Raw genomic sequence first — 24,804 nt, forward strand, 5'->3', positions numbered from 1 at the left:
ATCATACCAATAAGTACTTACACAAAGTCTGTGGACAGATTACAGTCCCAGTCTAAAGTAAAATGATTATACTAACATCATACCGATGAGTGCTTACACAAAGTCTAAGGACAGATTACAGTACCATTCCAAAGTAAAAAGATCACACCAACATCATACCAATGAGTACTTATACAAAGTCTGAGGACAGATTACAGTGCCATTCTAAAGTAAAAGAATCATGCCAACATCATAGGAATGAGTACTTACACAAAGTCTGAGGACAGATTACAGCACCATTCTAAAGTAAAAGGATGATACCAACATCATACCAATGAGTACTTACACAATGTCTGAGGACAGATTACAATATCATTCTGAAGTAAAAGGATCATACTAACTTCATACCAATAACTACTTACACAAAGTCTGAGGACAGATTACAGCACCATTTTAAAGTAAAAGGATCATACCAACATCATACCAGGGAGTACTTACACAAAGTCTGTGGACAGATTACAGCACCATTCTAAAGTTAAAGGATCATACCAACATCATACCAGTGAGTACTTACACAATGTCTGAGGACAGATTACGGTACCATTCTAAAGTAAAAAGATCATACCAACATCATATCAGTGAATACTTACACAAAGTCTGAGGACAGATTACAGCACCATTTTAAAGTAAAAGGATCATACCAACATCATACCAGTGAGTACTTACACAAAGTCTGTGGACAGATTACAGTCCCAATCTAAAGTAAAATGATCATACTAACATCATACCGATGAGTGCTTACACAAAGTCTAAGGACAGATTACAGTACCATTCTAAAGTAAAAAGATCACACCAACATCATACCAATGAGTACTTATACAAAATCTGAGGACAGATTACAGTGCCATTCTAAAGTAAAAGAATCATGCCAACATCATAGGAATGAGTACTTACACAAAGTCTGAGGACAGATTACAGCACCATTCTAAAGTAAAAGGATCATACCAACATCATACCAATGAGTACTTACACAATGTCTGAGGACAGATTACAGTATCATTCTGAAGTAAAAGGATCATACTAACATCATACCAATAACTACTTACACAAAGTCTGAGGACAGATTACAGCACCATTTTAAAGTAAAAGGATCATACCAACATCATACCAGTGAGTACTTACACAAAGTCTTAGGACAGATTACAGCACCATTCTAAAGTTAAAGGATCATACCAACATCATACCAGTGAGTACTTACACAATGTCTGAGGACAGATTATGGCACCATTCTAAAGTAAAAGGATCGTGCCAACATCATACCAGGGAGTACTTACACGATGTCTGAGGACAGATTACGGTACCATTCTAAAGTAAAAAGCTCATACCAACATCATATCAGTGAATACTTACACAAAGTCTGAGGATAGATTACACCCCCATTTTAAAGTAAAAGGATCATACCAACATCATACCAATAAGTACTTACACAAAGTCTGTGGACAGATTACAGTCCCAGTCTAAAGTAAAATGATCATACTAACATCATACCAATGAGTGCTTACACAAAGTCTGAGGACAGATTACAGCACCATTCTAATGTAAAAGAATCATACCAACATCATACCAATGAGTACTTACACAATGTCTGAGGACAGATTACAGCACCATTCTAAAGTAAAAGGATCATACCAACATCATACCAATTAGTACTCACTTGTGGAACAGAATCTGGTGCAACCCTTGCAGGTTTCTCTGTTGTGGCAGTAGGCGGGCTGGGCTCAGACTGGGATGCAGGCTGAGATGGATGAGGTGTAGCCCCTGCATCATCTTCCTCCCCTTCAGACTGTTCAGTATGGACATCATCAAGTTCTTCCACTTCATCAACTCCTTCATCATCTTCTTCTTCCGTTTCTTCTTCTGATAAAACAAAATATATCTATTATAGAGAATCAACTTACAGGTAATACATACGCATAAGCATATATATGTACATCTGTATAATACATGCATGTATTTAAAGGGTACCTGAACAAACTGACAATAATGCGAATATAACTGAATAATGCATGCTACTTGATGCTTGATGTATACACACACACACACACACACACACACACACACAGACACACACATATATATATATATATATATATATATATATATATATATATATATATATATATATATAAATAAATAAATTCAGGAGCATTGACACTCATGAAATTGACTTTTGCATGTTGAAACTCAATTTAACTGAGCAAAAAATGGCCAATGTTATGCCAGTCTTTGAAAAGAAAAACAAACGCTCTTCTTTTGAGAAAGTAAAAAAAAAAAAAAAACTAACTAAAAAACCTTGATAGTAACACCAGCCCTTTTCTGTCTCACTAGTGATTCTGTTATGGAAAGTTGTTGTCATAAGTTAATGTGTAGGGTAAGGTTAGGGTGAAGGGCAGGATTAGGGTTATGGGATACCACACGTAAGTAAGAATGGGCAGGGGGCTTTATCTTATGAAAATCCTTTTCCATAACAAGGCCATTATTCAAGACACTCTCATATACTTTCATACACTTGCAAACACACAGACATATTACATGCACAGGCACAGGCACGCACACGCACACACACAACACACACACACACACACACACACACACACACACACACACACACACACACACACACACACATATACACACACACACGCACCTATAATTATCCACTTACACACCCCTTACTCTAATCCTTACCCACAGATACTCACAAATCTCTCTTACCCTTAACACAAAACTTTCGATATACTCCAAAGTTTCTGCATTAATACACTCAGCCACTTATTGTAACCCAAAGCACATCCCCTACACAAAATATAACAGTTAATAATTTTCCATTCAACAAACCCAGCATATGACAAAAAGTGCTTTCAATGAAAAAAGACAGCAATACACACTGTTGACAAAGCACTGTAATCATACTGTATGACTGTGTATTGTACTATGTATAGTGTGTGTGTGTGTGTGTGTGTGTGTGTGTGTGTGTGTGTGTGTGTGTGTGTGTGTGTGCGTGTGTGTGTGTGTGTGTGTGTGTATGTGAATGTGCCCATGCATGTAATATGACTAACCAGTTTGTAAAAAAAAAATTATAAATTTGCTGTTTTAAGAAAGAAAATAAACCTGGCACAGTCATGTTATAGAGCAATATATATATAAAACTATGATGTAAACCGTGCACAGCTCAAACTGCAGAAACCTAGCATGTTGCTCCTGAAATTTAGTTGGTAAGTAATTATATCCAGAATATATAGCATGAATCAGTAAATAAGGCTGTCATACAGAAGATTTTTATTGAAAATCTTGGTAACAATGAAATAATAAAAGGAATAAAAGCATACAAAGTTACCTATTTTTCCTTCTTACAATACAACAGTTTCACTATATAACCATATAGGGAAAGATGCACTTGGCATGCATATCACATTGCTGTTTACTACATGTCCTACCAGAATTATATTTATCAAGCTAAAAATAAAGATACAGTTATGAGGGGTTATACCCCTTCATCCCCTGTGTGGATTCCACATGCCCTTTCCCCACACATAAATAAATTATCTCTGAGGTAATGCCACCATAGACTAATGAGATAGTTGGTATTGCTGGAAAATCATGTATTTGTTCTGTTTCTGAGATCATGTAGTTATTCTGTTTGGTTAGAGGCATCCAGGAGACAGCTTCCACATGGGAGTGGGGTCTACAGTCCCCATCAAAAACATGTTATAGCCTGCAGTTATATTTATGATATTTACGTTATAGTAACTATGAATAATATTTATTACAATCCTACATTTCTCTACAAGTTTTTGAAACTGTAACCAAAGGCCAGATTCCAAAATAATTTACATTTGGAGCAGAATGCTGCCCAGAACCTTAGAGCTTTGCTTACATATAATCAATTCTAATAGATTCTGTGATTTGTTTTGCACCTTCTGTGGAATATACAAATGAGGACTTCTGCAAAAGCCCTTAAAAACCATTATTATTATACCATTTCGTTTTGCTGTAATTATGCTAGCACTACCACGTAAAGTGTGATTTCTGATTATAAAATATGTAACTCTTACGCTACTTTCTTCACTCAGACTATTTGTTTTTGCTTTATGCTGTATAGCTGCCAGGTACTTCATGATTTGAGTCATGTGGTCTTGCATTTTGATGATGCAATGGGGGGAGGTGTGCAATCAGCTTCAAATGCATAGATATACAGGTTTTGTGTAGTCTGCAGCAGATTTCATCTCCACAGACCACAGCACATGTAATCCGTCAGTCAGACAAATAAACAGTAACAAAAAAGAAATGGAACGGGCTAAGATCTTTGGCAGTGTCTGTAATGATTGGCATACGGTGTAATAAAACAGCTGTAACACTGTAATAAATAGCGTGTGTGTGTGTGTGTGTGTGTGTGTGTGTGTGTGTGTGTGTGTGTGTGTTTTATGCATCAACTGGATTAGCACTAGAATAAAATATGCTCTTTGACCTGAATGGTCTTTTCTGCAAGGCTGACACTCCACCTCTATGTGGGATGAGGTACTGCAGACAGTACTTGATACACACCAGAGTATGTGCAGTACCAAATTTCATATACAACTGGAGCCATACTATGACCATGCAAAAGTGCTGTTTGGAATAATGTGGCCCATCCTTCAAACTCCTGTGGGGATAGGTCACAATGTTCTGTTTTTAAAAATAGATTTTATTGGCTATAACACCCTACAGCTGAAGAAGCTTTTGCACTGGACACACCATGCAGTTTCATCTGTATTTCAAACCTGGATTCCTGCTAGCAGCACTAGGTCTGACATACAGCTGGAGATAGTGTGACAGAAAACATTAATCAGATTCAGCTACCCCTCCTAGTGCAGTGATAATGCTTGGGTTATGCTAAGAATAAGTAATGTGATTCAGTTAACATAGAGTATAATCAAATCTCAGAATTTGCTCTGGACATAGACAGACTATCATCAGTTCAGTGCCTTGAGGTATTGAGCTACACTTTGTCTCCCTTATGACATCATCAGAAAGCGCCATTAGATTACATGGAATCAGGAAGTAATTGGACAACTTTTCAATATACAGTACATACAAACACATTTTTTTAATCTTAAGTAGAGCTCCACTGAAACTGAAGTAAAACCTACATATTTTAGAATCAAAAAGCCTGCTCTACATGATGAGAGCATAGTTATAGCAAAAAGAAGTTATCAAAAATGTTGTACTTACCAGAAGCAAATACTTGTCTGATTATAGAACAGTAGTATTCCTTACTTATCTTGAACTTCAGGGTAAGTATTTATTGGCTTTGCATACCAGTTTATAGGTTCCCATAATGGGGAATCCCACTCTAACATTAGTGTAGCTGGGAACTCCAGCCATATGTCATCCATAAATCTGCAAGCATAACATGGGGCATGCTCCCATGCCTACACTATTGTAGTTGACATACATGTGAATCACTGTACAATGCTGATGTTGTGTGTAGGACTTCGACCTGGTGCTGGTATGCATGGATACTACAGTATAAATCTTTTTTCACCATTCTCTGCATACAATACAAGACTTCACAATGGAAAGAATGTAAAATATATATGTTTGCTAGCTACAAGCCATGCAATCTATGGAATGTTAGCCACAGTACCACATGACTCTATACATTTTTCTCAGTAATGCCTGTGGTATTACACCTGACATACCGGTGGTGATGTGTTAAAGCAACCAGCACATGTACACACTATGTTGCCAGACAATGCAGTGGGGTCAGGATGTGTCTGACTAAGCCAGGAGTGAGTAAGTTAGTTCAGTAACACAGAATGTTTTTGAATCATATTACTCATTCCTGGCACAGAGTGACTTGTATGAACAATGCTCCTCACACAGTAAGGTTCATTTTTCTGGTGAACTATGCTTCAGTCTGTATCCCACCCTGACAGAAGGCTGAGAATCAAGTGATATGACCCTAAATCAGAAATCGATGAAGCAGAGTGAATTTTCAAGAGTCAGCTTAATGACAGTCAAAATTTGGTTATATGCTTGTTGTAAATCCATTAATGCATAAGCATGCATATCTCAGTAAACTCACATAGTCTCATGAGATAACTAATTATATCTAAAGTAAACATGTCCTTAATTAACAGATGTATGTGTTCACATTTGTCACACAATAAAAATGACTAGCTAGCAAATTGCACTTTGCGAATAATACTGATATCAACATAAAACTTAAAAGGATTTATTTTTATTGCATGTATGCCAAAGAATATAAGTAGAGCTACACTTTGTCTCCCTTATGACATCATCAGAAAGCGCCACTAGATTACATGGAATCAGGAAGTAATTGGAAAGCTTTTCAATATACAGTACATACAAACACAAGGCCTTTAATATCAGTAGTATTATCATACCTGTTTTACTTCATTTTCTTGTTAGATGTAGGTTTTGTTAATCATATTATGTTATCTACTATATTAGTTTACTAATTTGGACGGGTCAGACTTCTCTATATGCAGCAAACCCCATTCAGGTTTCAAAAATCATAAGTGAAATGTTACCTAGACATTACTTAAGGTAGGTTGACAGGATCGGGATCCCTGATGCATTTGGACAAGGTGAGCACTACGTTTTCATGAGTCTAAAATCATGAGTGTAAGTATCTGAAACCATCCAGCTTAAGCTATTGAATCATTTTTCTATGCACTGAACCTGTTTACAAGAAGTTCTCTTAATGTTAGAAATGTGCACCTTCCAAGAAGGCATCCATCCTATGGAGACTGTTATTTGAGCAATTTAAATTACAAATCAACAAGAGGTGCGATTATAGCACATTAGAATATATACATAATATTAGATAAATATTTAAACTCCAAAGGGAGAAGGTCTCTCTTAATATTTTGATTCTTATGACTTCTTGATTTGTGGAAAGCTTTTCCCTAGGAAAGCATTCTTTTTTTTAAAGGGGTTCTCTGAAAAGCTAAATTCCCTAATTCGTGGTCAACAGCTGTTCAGTCAACACTATATGATTGACAAAGCAGTTGATTGACAGATGTGTGAGATTGCTCAATTCCCGGGGTTGGAGGTGTGGGTTGACAGATAAGTGATATTGCTCAATTCCTGGGGTTGGGTGATATGGGGGGGAGGGGCTTGCCTCCAGCAAAAAAAAAAAATATATATATATATATATATATATATATATATTTATTTATTTGTTTGTTTATTTATTTATTTATTTATTTATTTTTTTTTTTAAGAAAAGTTTGCAGGCGTAGAGAATGTTGTTGTTGCACAGACACCAGCACAAAGTATTATGGAGATCAGGGGGTGGAGACAAAGACATACTAGATATATGTTGTAATGACACATAAGCTATTAAGGGGATCTGGGTGGGGAAAGCACTGGAGGCCAGGCAGGTCAGGGACAGGGATTGTGTGTGTGTGTGTGTGTGTGTGTGTGTGTGTGTGTGTGTGTGTGTGTGTGTGTGTGTGTGTGTGTGTGTGTGTGTGTTTTGTGTACTTATGTGTGTCTGGAGAGTGATGGGAATGTTAATGCTTTCACAAGGAATCAGTTTACTACTGTTACTTTCAAATTAGTAATGATCTGCGTACCTCTATTGTAACTGTGATTCAGAGATATGCAAATTAGCCAATAACAAGGACTTATCTTGTTGCTGCTAACATGTCCCTGAATCTCAAAATACTGCACCATGTGAATAGGGCTTATGGCTCAAAATAGATGCTTTAATGAATTCCTGGGAAGTATAACCATGATACAGCAATGCAATGATATAAAAAAAATAATTCAACGATAGATCAGAGAATGTTTAGACAAGCAAAGTTTAGACCCATAAAATTGTATATAATAGTAAGGCATTTTATACAGTTAGATATGAAAATGTTGTAATAAGTGTTCAAATGAAGTGAATCAAAAGGTTTATCTTTGATTATGCACCTTTAACCATTAATCTTTATTTCCTTTAAAAAAGTAAAAAAAAACAGGTATTTACATTAATAATGTGTTTACAAATCTTCATTTTTATTCAGCTAGATATGTTGTATTTTGAGAACAGTAATGAAACCCTGAAAACTATTTTTGTAATAAAGGAGAGCTTTTCAATCATATGTAACATATATAGCAACACAGTAGAACTCATAAATCATACAGCCCTACAGTTGAACACATAAATCATACAGGCCTAAACAAAGGGTCCCTATTATATCATCAAAGAAGCAAAATCTCAAATGCATTTTCATCGAACTGAAAACAATGAATATTTAAAAGAGCGAAAGGACATATAAGTGATTTCTTTCACTGGGAAAGAAATCACTTGGCCCAATAAAAAAAAATAAATAAAACACTACAAACAAAACAAAGTGGGGGGCTGTGCCCCCACACCCCCCTAACTAAATATACCAACTCCGAGATTGCACTACAGTGGGGAAAATGGCAAAGTAATGGAGGCAGCCAAGCGGTTTCCTTCCCAGGGAAAGAAATCGCTTATATGCCCCTTCGCTCTTTTAAATTTTCATTGTTTTCAGTTTGATAAAGACGCATTTGAGATTTTGCGTCTTCAGTGATATAATAGGGAACCTAAACAAACAGAGACATCTATATGGATATTTTACCATCAAATTTAAACTGTAGGAAACCTTGTTATGAGTGTATTTTGACAAAAAATATAGTAAAAAAGAGCTACAAACAGCAGCTAAATATTCCTGCTGTGCAGAAAAACTCATTCCCTGGGATTCATGAAGCTCGGTGCAAGGCCGGCGTAGGCTTGTGCCGACCGTGCAGTGTGAAGATGGCGCAGTAGTGCCAAATGCATATTAATTAAGGCACGCTGTTGCCACAGCCACGTGCATAGGAGAGGAGCACGAGTGCAATAGGGCGTGTCGAAGTGCCGCACGGAGGCGTGGAAATGTCAGCTGTCGACGCGCAACTTAAAATGCTTGCATATAACAATTTGCAAGCAATAGTAATCACATCTGTCAGTGTTCATGGATACTGAAATGTATGCAAAGCATGCAAGACAGTTCCTGCAAACACAAAATGAAGATGCAAACACAAATGCATGGTAGGGAATAACGGGTCCCTATCCCGCGAACAAATGACATTGAAAACCATGTGCCCGTAGTCCAACGCAGTGTAGATAGTTATACCAAGTAGAAATGAAACGCATCATATGTTAGCGCGCCGCCAATAGGTACGTCCAGCCCAATGGTCAGGGTCACCAGCTGACCCATATTGTGAGGGAGGTTACACAGCTGGGCAGATGTGTCCATAACAAAAAACACAATGAATGTAAATATCTAGCGATTGTATGACTGAATTATATCCCACAACACATGTAATAGTCACATACAATAGGTATGTCCGTATTTCACATACCAAACGTGACAGGAAATAGATTAAGCATGTAAACGAAACAGAAGGAGCATATAAACTGCTACAACAATAAGGCAACATGTAGGCTGAAAGGAACAGTATTATCCATAGCGTTGACTGTGGGTACATGCTGTCTAGTACATTCGGATATGTGTCCAGAATATATCCCATCCTGGACATAGGAAAAGTTGGCATCCTACCAATGATTAGAACAGTCGGCCAAAATCCGCACATCAGCGGTCCAAGCCAAACTTGTCAGGATGTGTCACAGTTGAACGGGTATTACCCGGGTATACCAACCGTGTCATGAAAGTTAAGTATGGGCGTGTACCTATGTGAGTGAGGTATAGCATGTGGAAAGTCAAACATGGCAGGGTAGTCCACACAACCATACAGGTACCTGACATATGTGGGGTATGCAATGTGTTACCTTGACCGTGTCATGGGCCATCAACCAAAGCAGTGATGGATGGAGTGTCAGGAATATGTGTGTGTGTGTGTGTGGGGGGGGGGTAATGGTATAATCCTCCAAGGTGACACTGTGTCGTATGCAGAATAGGTGAACCGGAGGTGTATGAGAGAGCAGCGGGTGAAGCAGAAAGAAACACAAAAACATGTATACACATCTGCAATACAACCAGACAGGCCATACTGTAGAACACAATCCCACAAACATATGAATATTAAAATGTGCTATACAAATGTACAGACATGTCACCGGCACATACCCACAGATTGGTCCTGATGGAACTGGCCATATCAAATGCAACACACCTGGATGCATAATGGACTACACAGCATCCCCTCCACAGCACACAACCCGCCCCCATACCTGAACGTCCACCAGATCCAGCCATACTTGGCCTACTAGTTTGGTGCAGCCACATCTACACATAGTGACCACTACGCATATGTAGTAGGTAGTTTCACCCTAGGCAGTTTCAGGATTGCAAACTATGTATCCCTTGCATGTAAAACCCCCAGCACATTTTCGTAACACCAGAATAATGTTCATTATTGGTCTTGTTTTGGTCTTGTTAAATTTTTGGGATATCCCTCATGGGATAAGTAACCTGTGTAAACATTAGAATGGGTATGAAGACACGATGTCCAGTCCTGTAGATATCTGGATACAAGTTGGAATGTGCAGTAGTGGTGCACGAGACTGTCCAGCCCTAGATGGTCATGCAGAACCTACTACCCAGGATCAAACACCTGCCCGTGACACGTGTCCTGACACAAATAAGCGAGAGAATATATTGCACACATTTGCATAGTGGCACATGGTATATGGGTGATGAAGGCACTGACGTAAACAGGATACCCCCTGATCCACTGTGTGAGGGACAAGTAATGTGTGTGTAGGTGTGACCTGACCAACATTGATAGAATGTCAAATGTCCTGTGATTGTAGGAAATAACTATGTACCATACTGCATGTAACAGTTGCCTAAAGCGGTCACGTCAGGATAGAATAAACGTAATTTGTACAAGAAACAGGCAAACAACAAAAGTGCCAAAGGTATAGGCTCATAGCTAGGAAACAAATTAATGTTCTAAACCTGCACTGACCATGGCTATGTGTTGGCCAAAACAATCTGGTGCCCCCAGTTGGGTTACCATCTGTCCCACTTTGCGAGGGACAGTCCCTCTTTGGACAGTTGTGTCCTGACAAAATATATTAAAAATGGCAAATGTCCTGAGATTGTAGGACATAATTATGTCCCATATGTTATGTAATAGTTGCATAAAATAATTATTTCTGTATCTAAAATACCTAAATGTTATGAGAAACAGAATAAGCAACTAAACCGCTACAACAATAGGCTTTTATGTAGGCAAATAAGTAAAGTTCTATCCTTTGTACTGACAGTGGGTATGTGTTGGCCTGTAAAATCTGATGTGTGTTCCGAAAATGTCCCATCTTGGCCATTTGAAAAGGTGACAACCCTAGTCCCCAGAATACATCCCAAACTGTACATATGACAATGTCAATGCTACCAATGGTCAGAGTATTCACACAATAACTGGCCAGCCTCTTAACTACTCACAAAGCCAATGAACTTTGGAGGAAAGGTGTTGAATGAGAATGACTACTTACAACAATGAAGAGTAATAGATGCATTTAACTGCAGAAAATGAATAGTATTACGAATCTGTCAACACGTTCCAAGTTAATAGTACTAATATGGCAGAAGTGTCCGTGATTGTCCCTGAGTTTTCATAGCCTTGTCCCTGTCACTGTAGAAATGAGTCCCTGAGTATCACAGGGGTCCGTACACATAAGTACAACAAACCAACTGTCACATCTGTTGACAGGACTATTGCATACCTGTAGTGAATTTATAACTGATGTACAGAATAATATTCATTGTATCTATAAATGAATGAAATAGTCAAATGGGAAGGGAAACATGTGGAAACCCCCCCCAACCTGCATTATGTAGTGGAACCACTCCTTGCCCTAAATTACGTAGCATCGACCTAATAATGTTGTCAGAGGTGCCCAAACACCTGCATCTGTAAACACAGGTAGAATGTTAAAATCTGGACTAACTCAGTCCATGTGCTACGTCTGATCTTTGAACAGTGCCAGGGGAGTTCTAGTCACCAGTCGGCCGAGCCTAAACCCAGACCAGCATATGAACACCCTGACAATTAAACATGTGTATGTGGGAGGACTATAAGCATAGGAGTTCTGAATATCCTTGGAGTGAGTAGACATGCAGCACGGGTCCAGAGCAGTAGGAAACAGAGAATGTCCTAAATGTAGTACTGCGGTTTTTCCAGCAGGAGAATGGATGCCTGCTGTGTAAGGGAAGCGGTGAGGCGTATGTCAGAGTAGCTATGAACCATGGGTATACATATAAATGAGCCAGAACAACAATAGTGTAGTGGTTACAGCATCCGCCCAACGTAAAGGCATTCCTGGTTCGAGTACGACTATAGCACATATTAATTGTGTAATGAATGCCTCTGTGCTGTAAAGCAAACATTTATACATGTAAAGGTGACTGCGTTTGCATGGGTCCATTAACCAGATTCCATCAAAATGGTACTTTCATAAGGAATAAGGTACATGTAATCCCAAAGAAGTGCCTGTAAACATATGTAACTCAGAATAAGGAGATGCAAGTGCCTCTTGTGGTGTACGCAGCTATTAGCATAGCAACTGTATGTTGTCTTGTACAGCTGTAACTTTTATATATATAGATAGATAGATGTGTGTATAGATAAATATCCACAGACATAACAGAAATATGCAATTATTTATCTACATATATATCTATATATACACACATATATATATATATATATATATATATATATATATATATATATATATATATATTTATACACACACACACACACACACACCACACATACATATATATATATATATATATATATATATATATATATATATATATATATATATATATATATATATAGATATATGTAGATAGATATGTAAGGAACGCCGAAAGATGAAAGCAAACATAAGGGTTGTGAAGGGAATCCAGAGCAAGTAAGGAATTATAAAGTGCTCGCAGCATATGTCACATAAAGCAAGTGTGAGTAGAGGCAGGGTTATACCAGTGGCCATATCATCATTGAAGTGTTACGTCAACATTGTAAACAGACGGAATGTAGTACATGTTGCGACCACTTACACTTGTAACCCGCAAATTGTTCATATCCATAACACCAGGAAAGGCAAGTATGTGCAAATATGAATGGATGGTGAGCCTGTGAATACACAAGGCAGTACAAAATGTGTGTAGGGCCCCAACGCTCATGAGAGGGCAATGTGTAAAGGTGTGTCATGGCTGCGATATCAGGTGTATAATGGCTGTTATGCATGGAAACTCAACACGGGTGTGCAGGAGAAACTATGGATATGCGATTATGGACACAGGAGTGCTAGGGTATGTTGCACCGGGTGCAACGGAGTGGCCCATGGAGGTCAGCGAGTACGTAGGTGCGATTCCCAGATAGAGCGTCATTTGCGTGGAGACATGCGTGAATGGGCGTATCTTTGTCGGACGTTGTGCGTCAGGGCTGGCAGCCCGGCACATAAAACCTACACGCCACCCATGAGTGGAATGGAGTTCTGCTGTGACAACCCCAAACCGTGAAAAGCAGAAAGACACAACTACATGAAGACAACAATATGTTGACGTACAGTCACAGTAACACAAACACTCAGCCTATCAACAGTAATAATATGAATGTGCACAGAAACAAACACAGTAGCAGGAATAATAGGCTGCGCATACAAGTAATAGGTCGAATGACACTGTATCTCATCCCAGTTAGCAGCGGCACCCCAGACATGAAAAACGTGTGACATCTGTCCACTGTATAACGTGCAATATACTGATCACAAGTTCACCAGAGTGAAGTGTCGGTGTCATAATGACTCAAGCAATAGTATGGTGTTAAAGCAGAGATAAAACCCAATATGCATGTGTAAGTGTCCATGTCCGGGAAATGTATAGGTTAACAGACACACAGATGTATATATAGATAAAAACATATATATATACATATATCTACATTAATTTACATACACATATATATTCATACAGATATATATATATATATATATATATATATATATATATATATATATATATATATATATATATATATATATATATATATATATATATATATATATATATATATATATATATACACACACACACACACACACACACACAAGGATATACTACGGATATATATAGATAGATATATATACACAAACAACAGGTATTGATATATACACATACACGCAAAACAAAATATATATGTCAGTGTAGATGTACACATGTACATAAATAGGTTACTTCACAGCAATTAGGAGTAACATATTTACAGCCCGGGCATATGTGACTGGGAGCTCCAATAAATAAATGTTGTACCCCTCACATCACCCAGCTAGGCCGGACAGACATACAGACAGGCAATACAGATCAATACACTGCCACTGTCCAAAACACCGGTAGGAAAGTACCAGTGGGAGAGATCTGCAAGGTCTACACTTTAAACATGGATAACGGTGTCCCTTGCGGGACCCCAAAAATTCAGGGTACGTGTGAATCTGCTAACATTGATATGAGCAGGATGTAGGTGTACATGGAACAGTAGGTTGTGTAAGTGTGATAATACATGGGTTGACAAAACATACGACATGTGTCCCGAGATGGGGAGAGTGGGCAATGTGTAGGGGTGTGCTCATACCCCAGCTGCGCTTGCAGTAAGTATTTGTCACGACTGATGTGGAGGGGTGCCAGGTAGTTGGACCATGGTTATGCAATAATGGGCTTAAGTGTGCAGGTGCTGGTTGGCAGAGATGTAGTAGGCCCGACCAGTGGAAGTCATTAATATTCCTATGTGGGCATAGCATACACCTACACCTCTCAAACCTGAAGAGCACATCTACCGGATAGTCTGTACACCATCGGGGGAATACATAGAGACCAAATCAGTGCCGTGTACCAGATTAGCATGGACATCCATAGTTATGTATCAGAATGTAACAAAGTCCAACTAAACACTTCCAGAACTAGTGATATTAGGTGAACAGGTGGCGGAATACAGGTAATGACAGATGACAACATGTATGAGTCAGAAACAGCATGTACCTCGCCAAACGTGAATGAATACATATGCTCTGTGACTGTAAATGTGTCTGGTTAATAGAACCAATCATCTAAGTGTGTCCCGCTGGGTGTTATGCATTGTTCCTGATACAGTGTTCATTCACACCCATTGGTATGTGAGTTCTGCTACTGATGGAAAGTGCATAATTTGTTGACCACCTTAGGTAGATGATAGCATAATAGAACTGGTTCAACACCTATACGCCTGCAAGGGACACACCTGTCTGGGCAGTTGTGTCCTGCAAAATGACAGTTATGGCACATGGCCTGTGAGTTCGGGAATGGAGGCTATATAGTGTGTGTAGTGGTGTCAGACATTAATTTGTTGTATCAGAAACAGCTACATGTAATAGGAAACAGTATTATCAATTATAATGCTACATGAATAACCTTAACGTATGCAAACCGTGGATGTCGTCCGTTTACTACTGGCTGTGGGTATGTGTTGCCTTGGCACGTGATAGCTCTACATATAGGGTCTATAGGGCTGCCACCATTCTGAATGGCCAAAGTGGAACCTGCTCTGTAGAAATGTCAGACTTACCAGGGCAGAACATACCTACAGCCATGCATAGTACAGAAATATACATATCGGCACAAATCAAAGTGTAGTCTAGCAGCAGTAAAGTTGCTTATGCTACTACATATGACATATTGACGTGTCAGGTATACAAGACCTGTAACAAGCAACCAGTACAGACACGTACAACATGAGAATGTCCCCTAATCAGGGCAGTTGCAATGGCTAGAGTATTGTCCATACCTCTCAACTGTCCCTGCATTTCAGGTACGTCCCTGAGTTTAACTGAAAGTTTAACTCTGTCCCTCTTAATCCCTCCTAAAATTAGTGACTGTTGAAGGAAAGGTGGTGAATCACACTTACTGATTAATGACAATAAATAAGAGTTATAAACTACTTTTACTTCAGAATATGTGTATTGAGTCATATGCTCTGATTCTGTCAATGTTTCAAGTTAATAGCACTACTTTTCTAAAAGTGTCCCTGATGTTTTCTTGACCTGTCCCTGATTCTGTAGAAATGTGTCCCCGATTGGTGGAGAGGTCTGGTATTGTCACATGAGATATGCCTAATGAGGGACTGTCCCATGCAAAGTGGGAAAGGTGTCACTCCTACAGTCTCCCGTCGTGCAATCTGAAAGGTGGACAACATGCAGTAGGTATGCGGTAGCATGACTCGGTGGACAGCTGCGTTAACAAACTCAAGTCACATGTCAGCATTGCAGAGTATCGGTTCCCATGTATCAGGCAGACGGGAGCAGATCGTATGAGGAACACGCATATAATATGATAACATCACTGGACAGGCCGCTGAGTCCGTACAGTCGAACGCCTGCCATCGCAAAATGGTTACACATACCCGAGTCATGTAGTCCGATGTAATACGCATCACAAGGGATCGCACACACCCAGCGTGAGTGACAAATGTAAGCGGAAATGTCGGTCAGCGAGTGGCTGTAAGCGTGTTTGTCTACCAGTATGCCAGAAGTGCACTGTCAAAGAAATGTGGAGTCTAAACGTGTATAAGGTGCTGTGACCAGAGGTCAGCAGTGCTTAACACTGTGCAAACCCACGCACAACTGCTCCCATCTGCTGGAATGTGCCTTACCCAGTCCGTATCCAAAGGTGTCGGTCTGTCCGCAAACAAAGAACCGCCCTATTCACGTGTTGGTATCAGTACCCTGCGCACATAGCTCATGTGAATTAACAATAGACCATGGCATATGTACAGACAATAGACCACACACACACCATACAGCACAGTCATCCAACAGTATAGCAATGTACTGGCAGATATGTCCGGACCACTGGTGTATGCATGCCTGGCCGTCCTGTGTTTCAGTGTGTGAGCATGCCCAGTATGACTGTTACACATGTTGTCGACCGACATTACCGTCATACCGTCATGTGTGTGAGCATGCCAAGTATGTGTCACATGTCCAGATAGTACTGTGTTGCTGACCGCTCCATTCTACACAGACAGGTGTCATGCTCTGTCTGCAGGGTAGCTAATGGTCATGTGGCATTGACAGTTGCTACATGTCTGCATAGCATGGGGGGATATCCAACCACAACCACAGTCCTACACAGCACCGTGGGTGGCACACATGACTCTCACATGTGTAGATTTGATGGGGGGGCAACAGCCAACAGTTGTACACATCTGCTGCTACTGTACTGGTATGCCGGGTGCTCCATGTCAGTGTGTGGACCTACCTAAATTGCTGGTTGGAGGGATACCAGTGTACATCAGTTCCCAGCTTTAAATACCAGCACAGTGGTGTTGGACGTCCTAGCTTACACAACCTACATCAAACTGCCTGGCCTGCTGTAGTCTGTGTGTGTCTTAGGGGGATGGGGTCATTCATTGGGCATATCCATAGGCCATCATATATCATTTGTCTGTATTGGTCCCCATTTGTCCAGCTGCAGGGAACATGTGTGGGCTGTACGGACACACATGATAGTCAGCCCATAATCTGCAGTGGGTTAGGATACCCTGTGTACTACAGGCTATCATTGTGTCCCCCGTATGTGCTACAGAGGTCATGGTGCCACTATGGATGTGTACTGTCTGCTGCCCTAACATTTGGCCACCACAGTCACTTGTATGCTCACATACATACCATAGCAATGGGGAAATACACATTCTAATACAACTGCCACTTGTTAGGTCAACAGACATACCCTGGGTGTGTTCTGGACTTGAGGACAGTGCTGGAGGGCTGCCTATGTTGGATGCACACAGTGCACCTCCTATACATGGCCGAGCACAAGTAGTGTCATGTTTGGCATCCATTGTACTGTGTGCGGGTCAGAGAGGGGAAATCCGTGGGTACCTACTGTGTCAGTGCATATGCCTTGTGGTGCCTCTTTGCCAAGGGCAGGTCATACTGTGCATGGGCTTTCGCCGACTGTGCCCTGCTCAGGTAGTTCCTTCACCAAGTCACACTGTGCCCGTACAGGCCTTGGCAGTGGTGTTGGGCTGTGTGGCCCTGCCCCATGCTGTTCCTGCTGCAACTGTTACTACAGAATAAGATTGTATAGCATAGCAAATACCACAACAACTTGTATGCATGTAGCTTGTGAATACTGCAGCGCTCCAACGGATGTGTCCAGATACCAGAACTGTGAACTCAGCATCCCAAACACATGCACAAGTAAATGTCTTGCCTATGCATCCGCCTCAGTATGATGTGAGTGTTCATGTGTGTGTGCATTGCTGATGGGTGTCATCAGCCATGACACCAGTGTTTACCCAGCATCCCCCACTAGGTGACTGTAGGGGATGTCCATATTGGCATTGGTGTGCTACAGCTGTGTCAGAAGCCATATATCAGAATCATTATAGCTTCCAGGGCAGACAGCACACACTTGCAATCTCATGCCCTGGCCATCGCATATGGCCTAGCTGTTGGAGGGTACGCCCCTGCAAGTGACTGTAGGCCCTGCCCTGCTCACCGGGTGGTGCTACGATGTGTATGTGTGGGAAGGCTATAGCACCCAGTACCCCAGGGTAGTCATCCATGTGGTTGAACAGATGCAAATTGCTGGTCTACTAATCACATGTGTTGAGGACATGTATGTACTCACTAGCATGTGTTGACATGGTGTCTGTGAACTGGTGCAAAACTCTGGATGAAGATGCCTGTGAGATACCCTTGATATCCCCAGTTGTGCTGTGTGAGGTACCTGTGGCTAGTACACCTAGGCCAACACATACCGTGGTATCCACTGTGATGTGTTTTCCTCGGCCTGTTTGATGTGTCAGGTGTGGCAGGCACAGGTCAACAAGCTGCTGTAGGAGGTCTCTGTCCACCCCATAGTGCTCCACTATCCCCAGCCCATGTAGCCCGTGGTAAGTCACCCTGGGTCTATAAAGTCTTATGTCACCCAGTAACGGCTGTTCGGCAGCATACACATCCTCACTGCCCCAGCCTCCTGCACATGTTGGTATATGTTGCCTGCTGCAGCCCATCTCATTTGGTTGGACTGTGTCATGAAATGTCCCCTCAGGTATACACCGGTGGTGTAGAGTGTGGACGAAACCTGTGTGTATGCTGCTTGCTCGCATTACCGTACTGTTCAGGTGCGGGCTGGCCATGTCATCTGCTGATTGTGCTGATCAACACCTGTTTGTACAGCCTGTACACCCTGACTACCCCACCACTGCTGTCATCCCTCCCAATGTCACCAGGCAGGTATAGACACACCCCTAGCTTAGGTGTGCTAAGGCAGGAGCACTCCCGAGGCACAGTTCTGCAATTTACTTACAGTATGCCTGACCCCCCTCCCATGCTGTCAACTATATTCGAGACCTGCACCCAGCTGACTACACACATACACTCCAGGGGACCAGTATCACAACCTGGTGATAAATGGGATACACTATTGTCAACCTCATCTGCATAGTATAGTCTTCTAATGAATAGTTATATGACCAATACCGAACCTCCAAATTAATAACCACTGCTCAGTGTCGCTCAGATCCATACACAACTGGCAACATGTGCCTTACTATCACCATATTCGATGTCCCATGGTCTTCCCAGCAACAAAATAACCGGTGTCTACACGACTACAACCCGTGACCCTGCACACTACAGACGATGTGCATTACCACCACACCATGGGAGATATACATAGATCCCAGGTTATCACATACAGATCATCCGGCACAAACATTCAATAGTGCTGATGTCCCCAGACATATATGTTCACATCTATGTCCACCTCTATATCTACATATATCAGATATATTATTTGTATACATATATACATGGACATATCTATATATATATATATATATATATATATATATATATATATATATATATATATATATATACATACATACACACATATACATGTACACACATATGTAGATATGGCATTTATATCACAACAGCGGACCACATGACAGCAATGCATTAGACAGGAATGAAAAGGAAAGTGCATGTGCCACCTGCATCATGTAGTGTTGTTACTATCAAAGCACGTGTGTTGTGTTGCGTCACATGGGTCAGACCATATCAAGGGTAAAAGTAGGGCTGCTGACAGTTACTCACCAGACCTATTGGTAAATGTATGTGTTGACAACCCAGTGTCTTGGCAGAATATGTGGGCTGTGGACACTGTATAGGTCAGCAACAAAATACACTGAACACATCCCGCAGCTAGCCTCCCACAGATACCAACACATATGGTATAACTGCCAACCACACACACCTGCCATGCCTTGGAATAAAGCACCTACCTGTCTAGTCTACCACACTACAGCATTATGCAGTAACAGAACGTGCTACCGAGATTACTGGAACACAGCACTCCTAGAGGCATACTTCTAGGTGGATGACATCATCCGCAAAGGCAAACACATCATCCGCAAAGGCAAAGACGCCGATAGGGAATGTATGGTGCGTGAGCCATCTAAAAGCATCACTCTGTCCCCAGGCAGTTGGAAACACACACACACACACACACACACACACACACACACACACTTGGCAGGGCTGGGAGTCAAACATACACCTAACTACCTTATCACACTACAGCATTACACAGTTACAGAATGTGCTATCAAGATTACTGGAACACAGCACTCCCAGAGGCATACTTCTAGGTGGATGACATCATCCACAATGGCAAAGATGCCGATAGGGAATGTATGGTGCGTGAGCCATCTAAAAGCATCACTCTGTCCCCAGGCAGCTGGAAACACACACACACACACACACACACACACACACACACACACACACACACACACACACACACACACTTGGCAGGGCTGGGAGTCGAACATACCCCTAACTACCTTATCACACTACAGCATTACGCAGTTACAGAATGCGCTATCGAGATTACTGGAACACAGCTCTCCCAGAGGCATACTTCTAGGTGAATGACATCATCCGCAAAGACAAAGATGCCGATAGGGAATGTATGGTGAGTGAGCCATCTAAAAGCATCACTCTGTCCCCAGGCAGCTGGAAACACACACACACACACACACACACACACACACACACACACACACACACACACACACACACACTTGGCAGGGCCGGGAGTCAAACATACACCTAACTACCTTATCACACTACAGCATTACGCAGTTACAGAATGCGCTACTGAGATTACTGGAACACAGCACTCCCAGAGGCATTCTTGGATGACATCATCCACAAAGGCAAAGACACCGATAGGGAATGTATAGAGAGTGAGCAGTCTAAAAGCAAATTACTGTCCCAAGGTAGACGTAGACAAACACATGGCAGTGGTGTGAGCGGGACAACTTCCTATCTACGGAGCACTATTACAGCACTACATAAATACGAGACACCCCACAGACAGTACACCCTTCAAGACAGTCAACAAGTGTGTTCAATGTAGAAATCCATCCTGATGTGGGGTATGGACATCTGTTGCCTGGATGATCACCATCGCTATACAGGATGTCAATGGCCATGCCCATACACAGAGGCACATCACTGACACAAGGTGTCACTGGGCATGCTCACACACTTAGTATCACATGTCCGTTTGAAATGTACTGTGTGTCCATCTATACAACGGAGTACTCGGCATGCTCACACACTTAGTAGAAGTGAAGGGCTGTCTTGCATGCACACAGATTCTAAACACAGAAGGGCACATTTTGGAATGTACTGTGTGTCCATCTACACAACGGTGTACTGGGCATGCTGACACACTTAGTAGTAGCGTAGAAACAAATTGGAAGCTGACCACCACAATAAATGGATGAAATATTTAATATAAACAGACAAGCGCTTTCACGTTTGCTATGACACGCTTCTTCAGATCCTTACAACTAACAGCTTAAAACTCAAATGTATATATAGGCACTCCTAAAACAATCAATCAATTAGTAATCCTGATTATTCTAATTCCAAACTCATGGTTAAAATCATTCAATTACAAGGAACAGTGCAGTAAAAGATACTGCTGCTTATATCAAAGGACAAAGTTAAACAATAGGAGTTCTAAAGAAACAAACTTAGACAGTTAAAAAGTTATTGAACAACATTGACGAATAATAGAACAATATATTCTATAAAACTCTTGTACATACTCCTCATGTAAATATAACTATGACTTCTAAAAGACTGTACATCAAATATAGACTGTAAACATGTTATGCATGTGCAAAAATGCTGATATCAAATGAATACTATAATGTCAAGTCCTATAAAATGTGGGCATGATGTTGTTGCACTTGTTAAAACCTGACACGTATTGAATGAATCATCAATAGTAACAGTATAACTTAGTAGTAGCGAAGGGCTGTCTTGCATGCACACGGATTCTAAACATGGAAGGGCACAGTTTGGAATGTACTGTGTGTCCATCTACACAACAGCGTACTGGGCATGCTCACACACTTAGTAGTAGCAAAGGGCTGTCTTGCATGCACATGTATTCTAAACACGGAAGGGCACAGTATGGTGTTACTGTCCCCACGTACATGAAGGCCACTCACATGTACTGACCAGTACACACTCAAGAGCCATCACAAATGTCTCAGATGCAGATCACAGAGGTAAATGCCACATTCTACTATGTAGCCCTCAGGCATCACCATGTCCTTTGACCAGCAACACACATCCATACATTACCACAACACCATGTGACTCATGACCAGTGGACTGTACATAGGTCTACAGCAACTGTGCAGACTACACATGTACTGACAGGGTTCCATCATGTGTTATGCAATGCAATGATACCACTGTTCATAACCAGGTCGGCTCTACACATAACAGGGGCCCTGGGTCTTACACAGCTGTAACAAATGACCGTCACTGTACACCAAAGAACACACCTGTTTGGATACGACATACATGTAATCGCAGTGGATATGTACATGGACCACACATACACACAACACATATGTACATAGCATAGCTTTTGCTGTCCTCCGTACAGACAAGTGGCTACAGCAATCACACGCATGCACATGGAAGGTAAGTCCATGGCTGTTGAATGCTAACAGTACATAAGGTAGCAATGTTGACCAAGGTAACATTCCCTCTGTACTAGTTACCCATGACAACCATCATATCATACAACAGTCCGTGTGTTATGTATGTCATCACACATGTCCACCAATTGCAATGCCTAAAAACATGGCTACATGACAGGCATGTAGGACCAACACACATGTACATGTAGTGGTGTGCATGCAGCTACCATGCATGTGCAGTAGCTGATGTATGTAATTCATCTGTGCCTAACTACAACATGCAGTTGCAATGCAGCCCCATCATTGACACCTGTATATGGTGAAATATTGACAGTACAGTAGTATATAAATCAGGTATGGATGGCTGTGTGTACATAAAGTGGTGATCCACCTTTGCAGATGGATGTTTGCCGAAGACGGCTCACAGGTGTGTCACAAGCCATCCTACCATTACATGTGCAAACAGTACGCTATGTTACTGTTACTTGACGGTAAAGACATACAACCTACACAGCGGTCAGGGTGTTACTGACTGTAAGTCACTTGACACCTGTAACACTTACATCCTCCTGTGTGCATATAGCAGCACAATTGCCGAAGGTAGCGTTGGTACACATAATGTGGCCAATACTGCTGCATGTCTGTCAGATGTATCATCATATAGCAGGTGTATCATTCACAGTACTACCATGTGTGTTTGCTTGTGTGACCATATATGCCACATATGGTGGGGAATACATCCCAATTGTTACACACCCCTGTACACTGTTGTAGAGATCTGTACATACTGCAGTGTGGAAAGCATGACATAGGCAGGGGTGGTGTGTGTATCACACACATGTCAGCTATCTGTAAGTGAATGACATTTGTGGACTCCACAGTGTGTGTGTGTGTGTGTGTGTGTGTGTGTGTGTGTGTGTGTGTGTGTGTGTGTGTGTGTGTGTGTATGTATGGCTGTCTGGTGCATGGAGTGAGGGTGTATGCTACCATACAGAACTGACAGGATCCCTAACCCCTCATGGTGATGCAGTCTACTACCCTGTTGATGCCATCGGTCTCAGCCTTACTGGCTACCTGTACATGTTCATTCTCTGTGTTGCATCGTGTGGGTGCACCGTACTGTGAGGGTGATTACCACATAGGCAGGGGTCCTCACCTCAACACTATCGAGTGTGCGTTATAGTGTTGTTGACCCCGTGAGTGTGGGCATGTTACTGTGTGTTTCTGTGTATGTCTGTGTGTGTTCTCATCCTGTAATGTGACAGGGTATTACTGCTACACAGTGAGGCCTCATGCTATCAAGTGGCCTCTAACGTTATCATCGGCCAGACCACTGTGTAAACCCCCCGCACCATGTCAACATACCTGTGATGTGACCTGGTATAGATGTCACGTCTCTAGCCACTGTAGCCTATTAAACAGCCCACATGCTTCTGCATCAGTAGATGTGTGGACATCTGTGGAATTCTAGCCTTTCTATCAGTGAGGTTGAGGCTACGTATAGCATGCTGGTATTGCCATACATGCCTGTGAGTACTCCACATTTACACATGTGAAACTGCAAACACTGCTACTTATTGGCACATGCAAGTAGACCTTAAGGGGGAAAGCTGGGCATCATTACCAACATGCTGTTACTGTTGTTACCAAGACACATACTGTGAACATACAACAATGCACTCCAACTGCAAACACTGTAATGTAACAGCACATGCAATTGGACCTTAA

At 41.3% G+C, this 24,804-nt stretch overlaps 1 protein-coding gene across 2 annotated transcripts in view; it reads right to left on the bottom strand.

Moving 5' to 3' along the window:
• Positions 1-24,804, bottom strand: part of TRIM55 (tripartite motif containing 55) — a 1,312,971-nt gene that overhangs the window by 452,103 nt on the left and 836,064 nt on the right. For both annotated transcript variants that reach the window (XM_044067375.1, XM_044067376.1), the window contains exon 8: positions 1,694-1,896. In XM_044067375.1, the coding sequence (XP_043923310.1) occupies positions 1,694-1,896 (203 nt within the window). The remainder of the gene's footprint in view (positions 1-1,693; positions 1,897-24,804) is intronic.

Source organism: Protopterus annectens, chromosome 3.part1 (assembly GCF_019279795.1).
Source record: "Protopterus annectens isolate FY-2018-M chromosome 3.part1, PAN1.0, whole genome shotgun sequence".
Classification (NCBI taxonomy): domain Eukaryota; kingdom Metazoa; phylum Chordata; order Ceratodontiformes; family Protopteridae; genus Protopterus; species Protopterus annectens.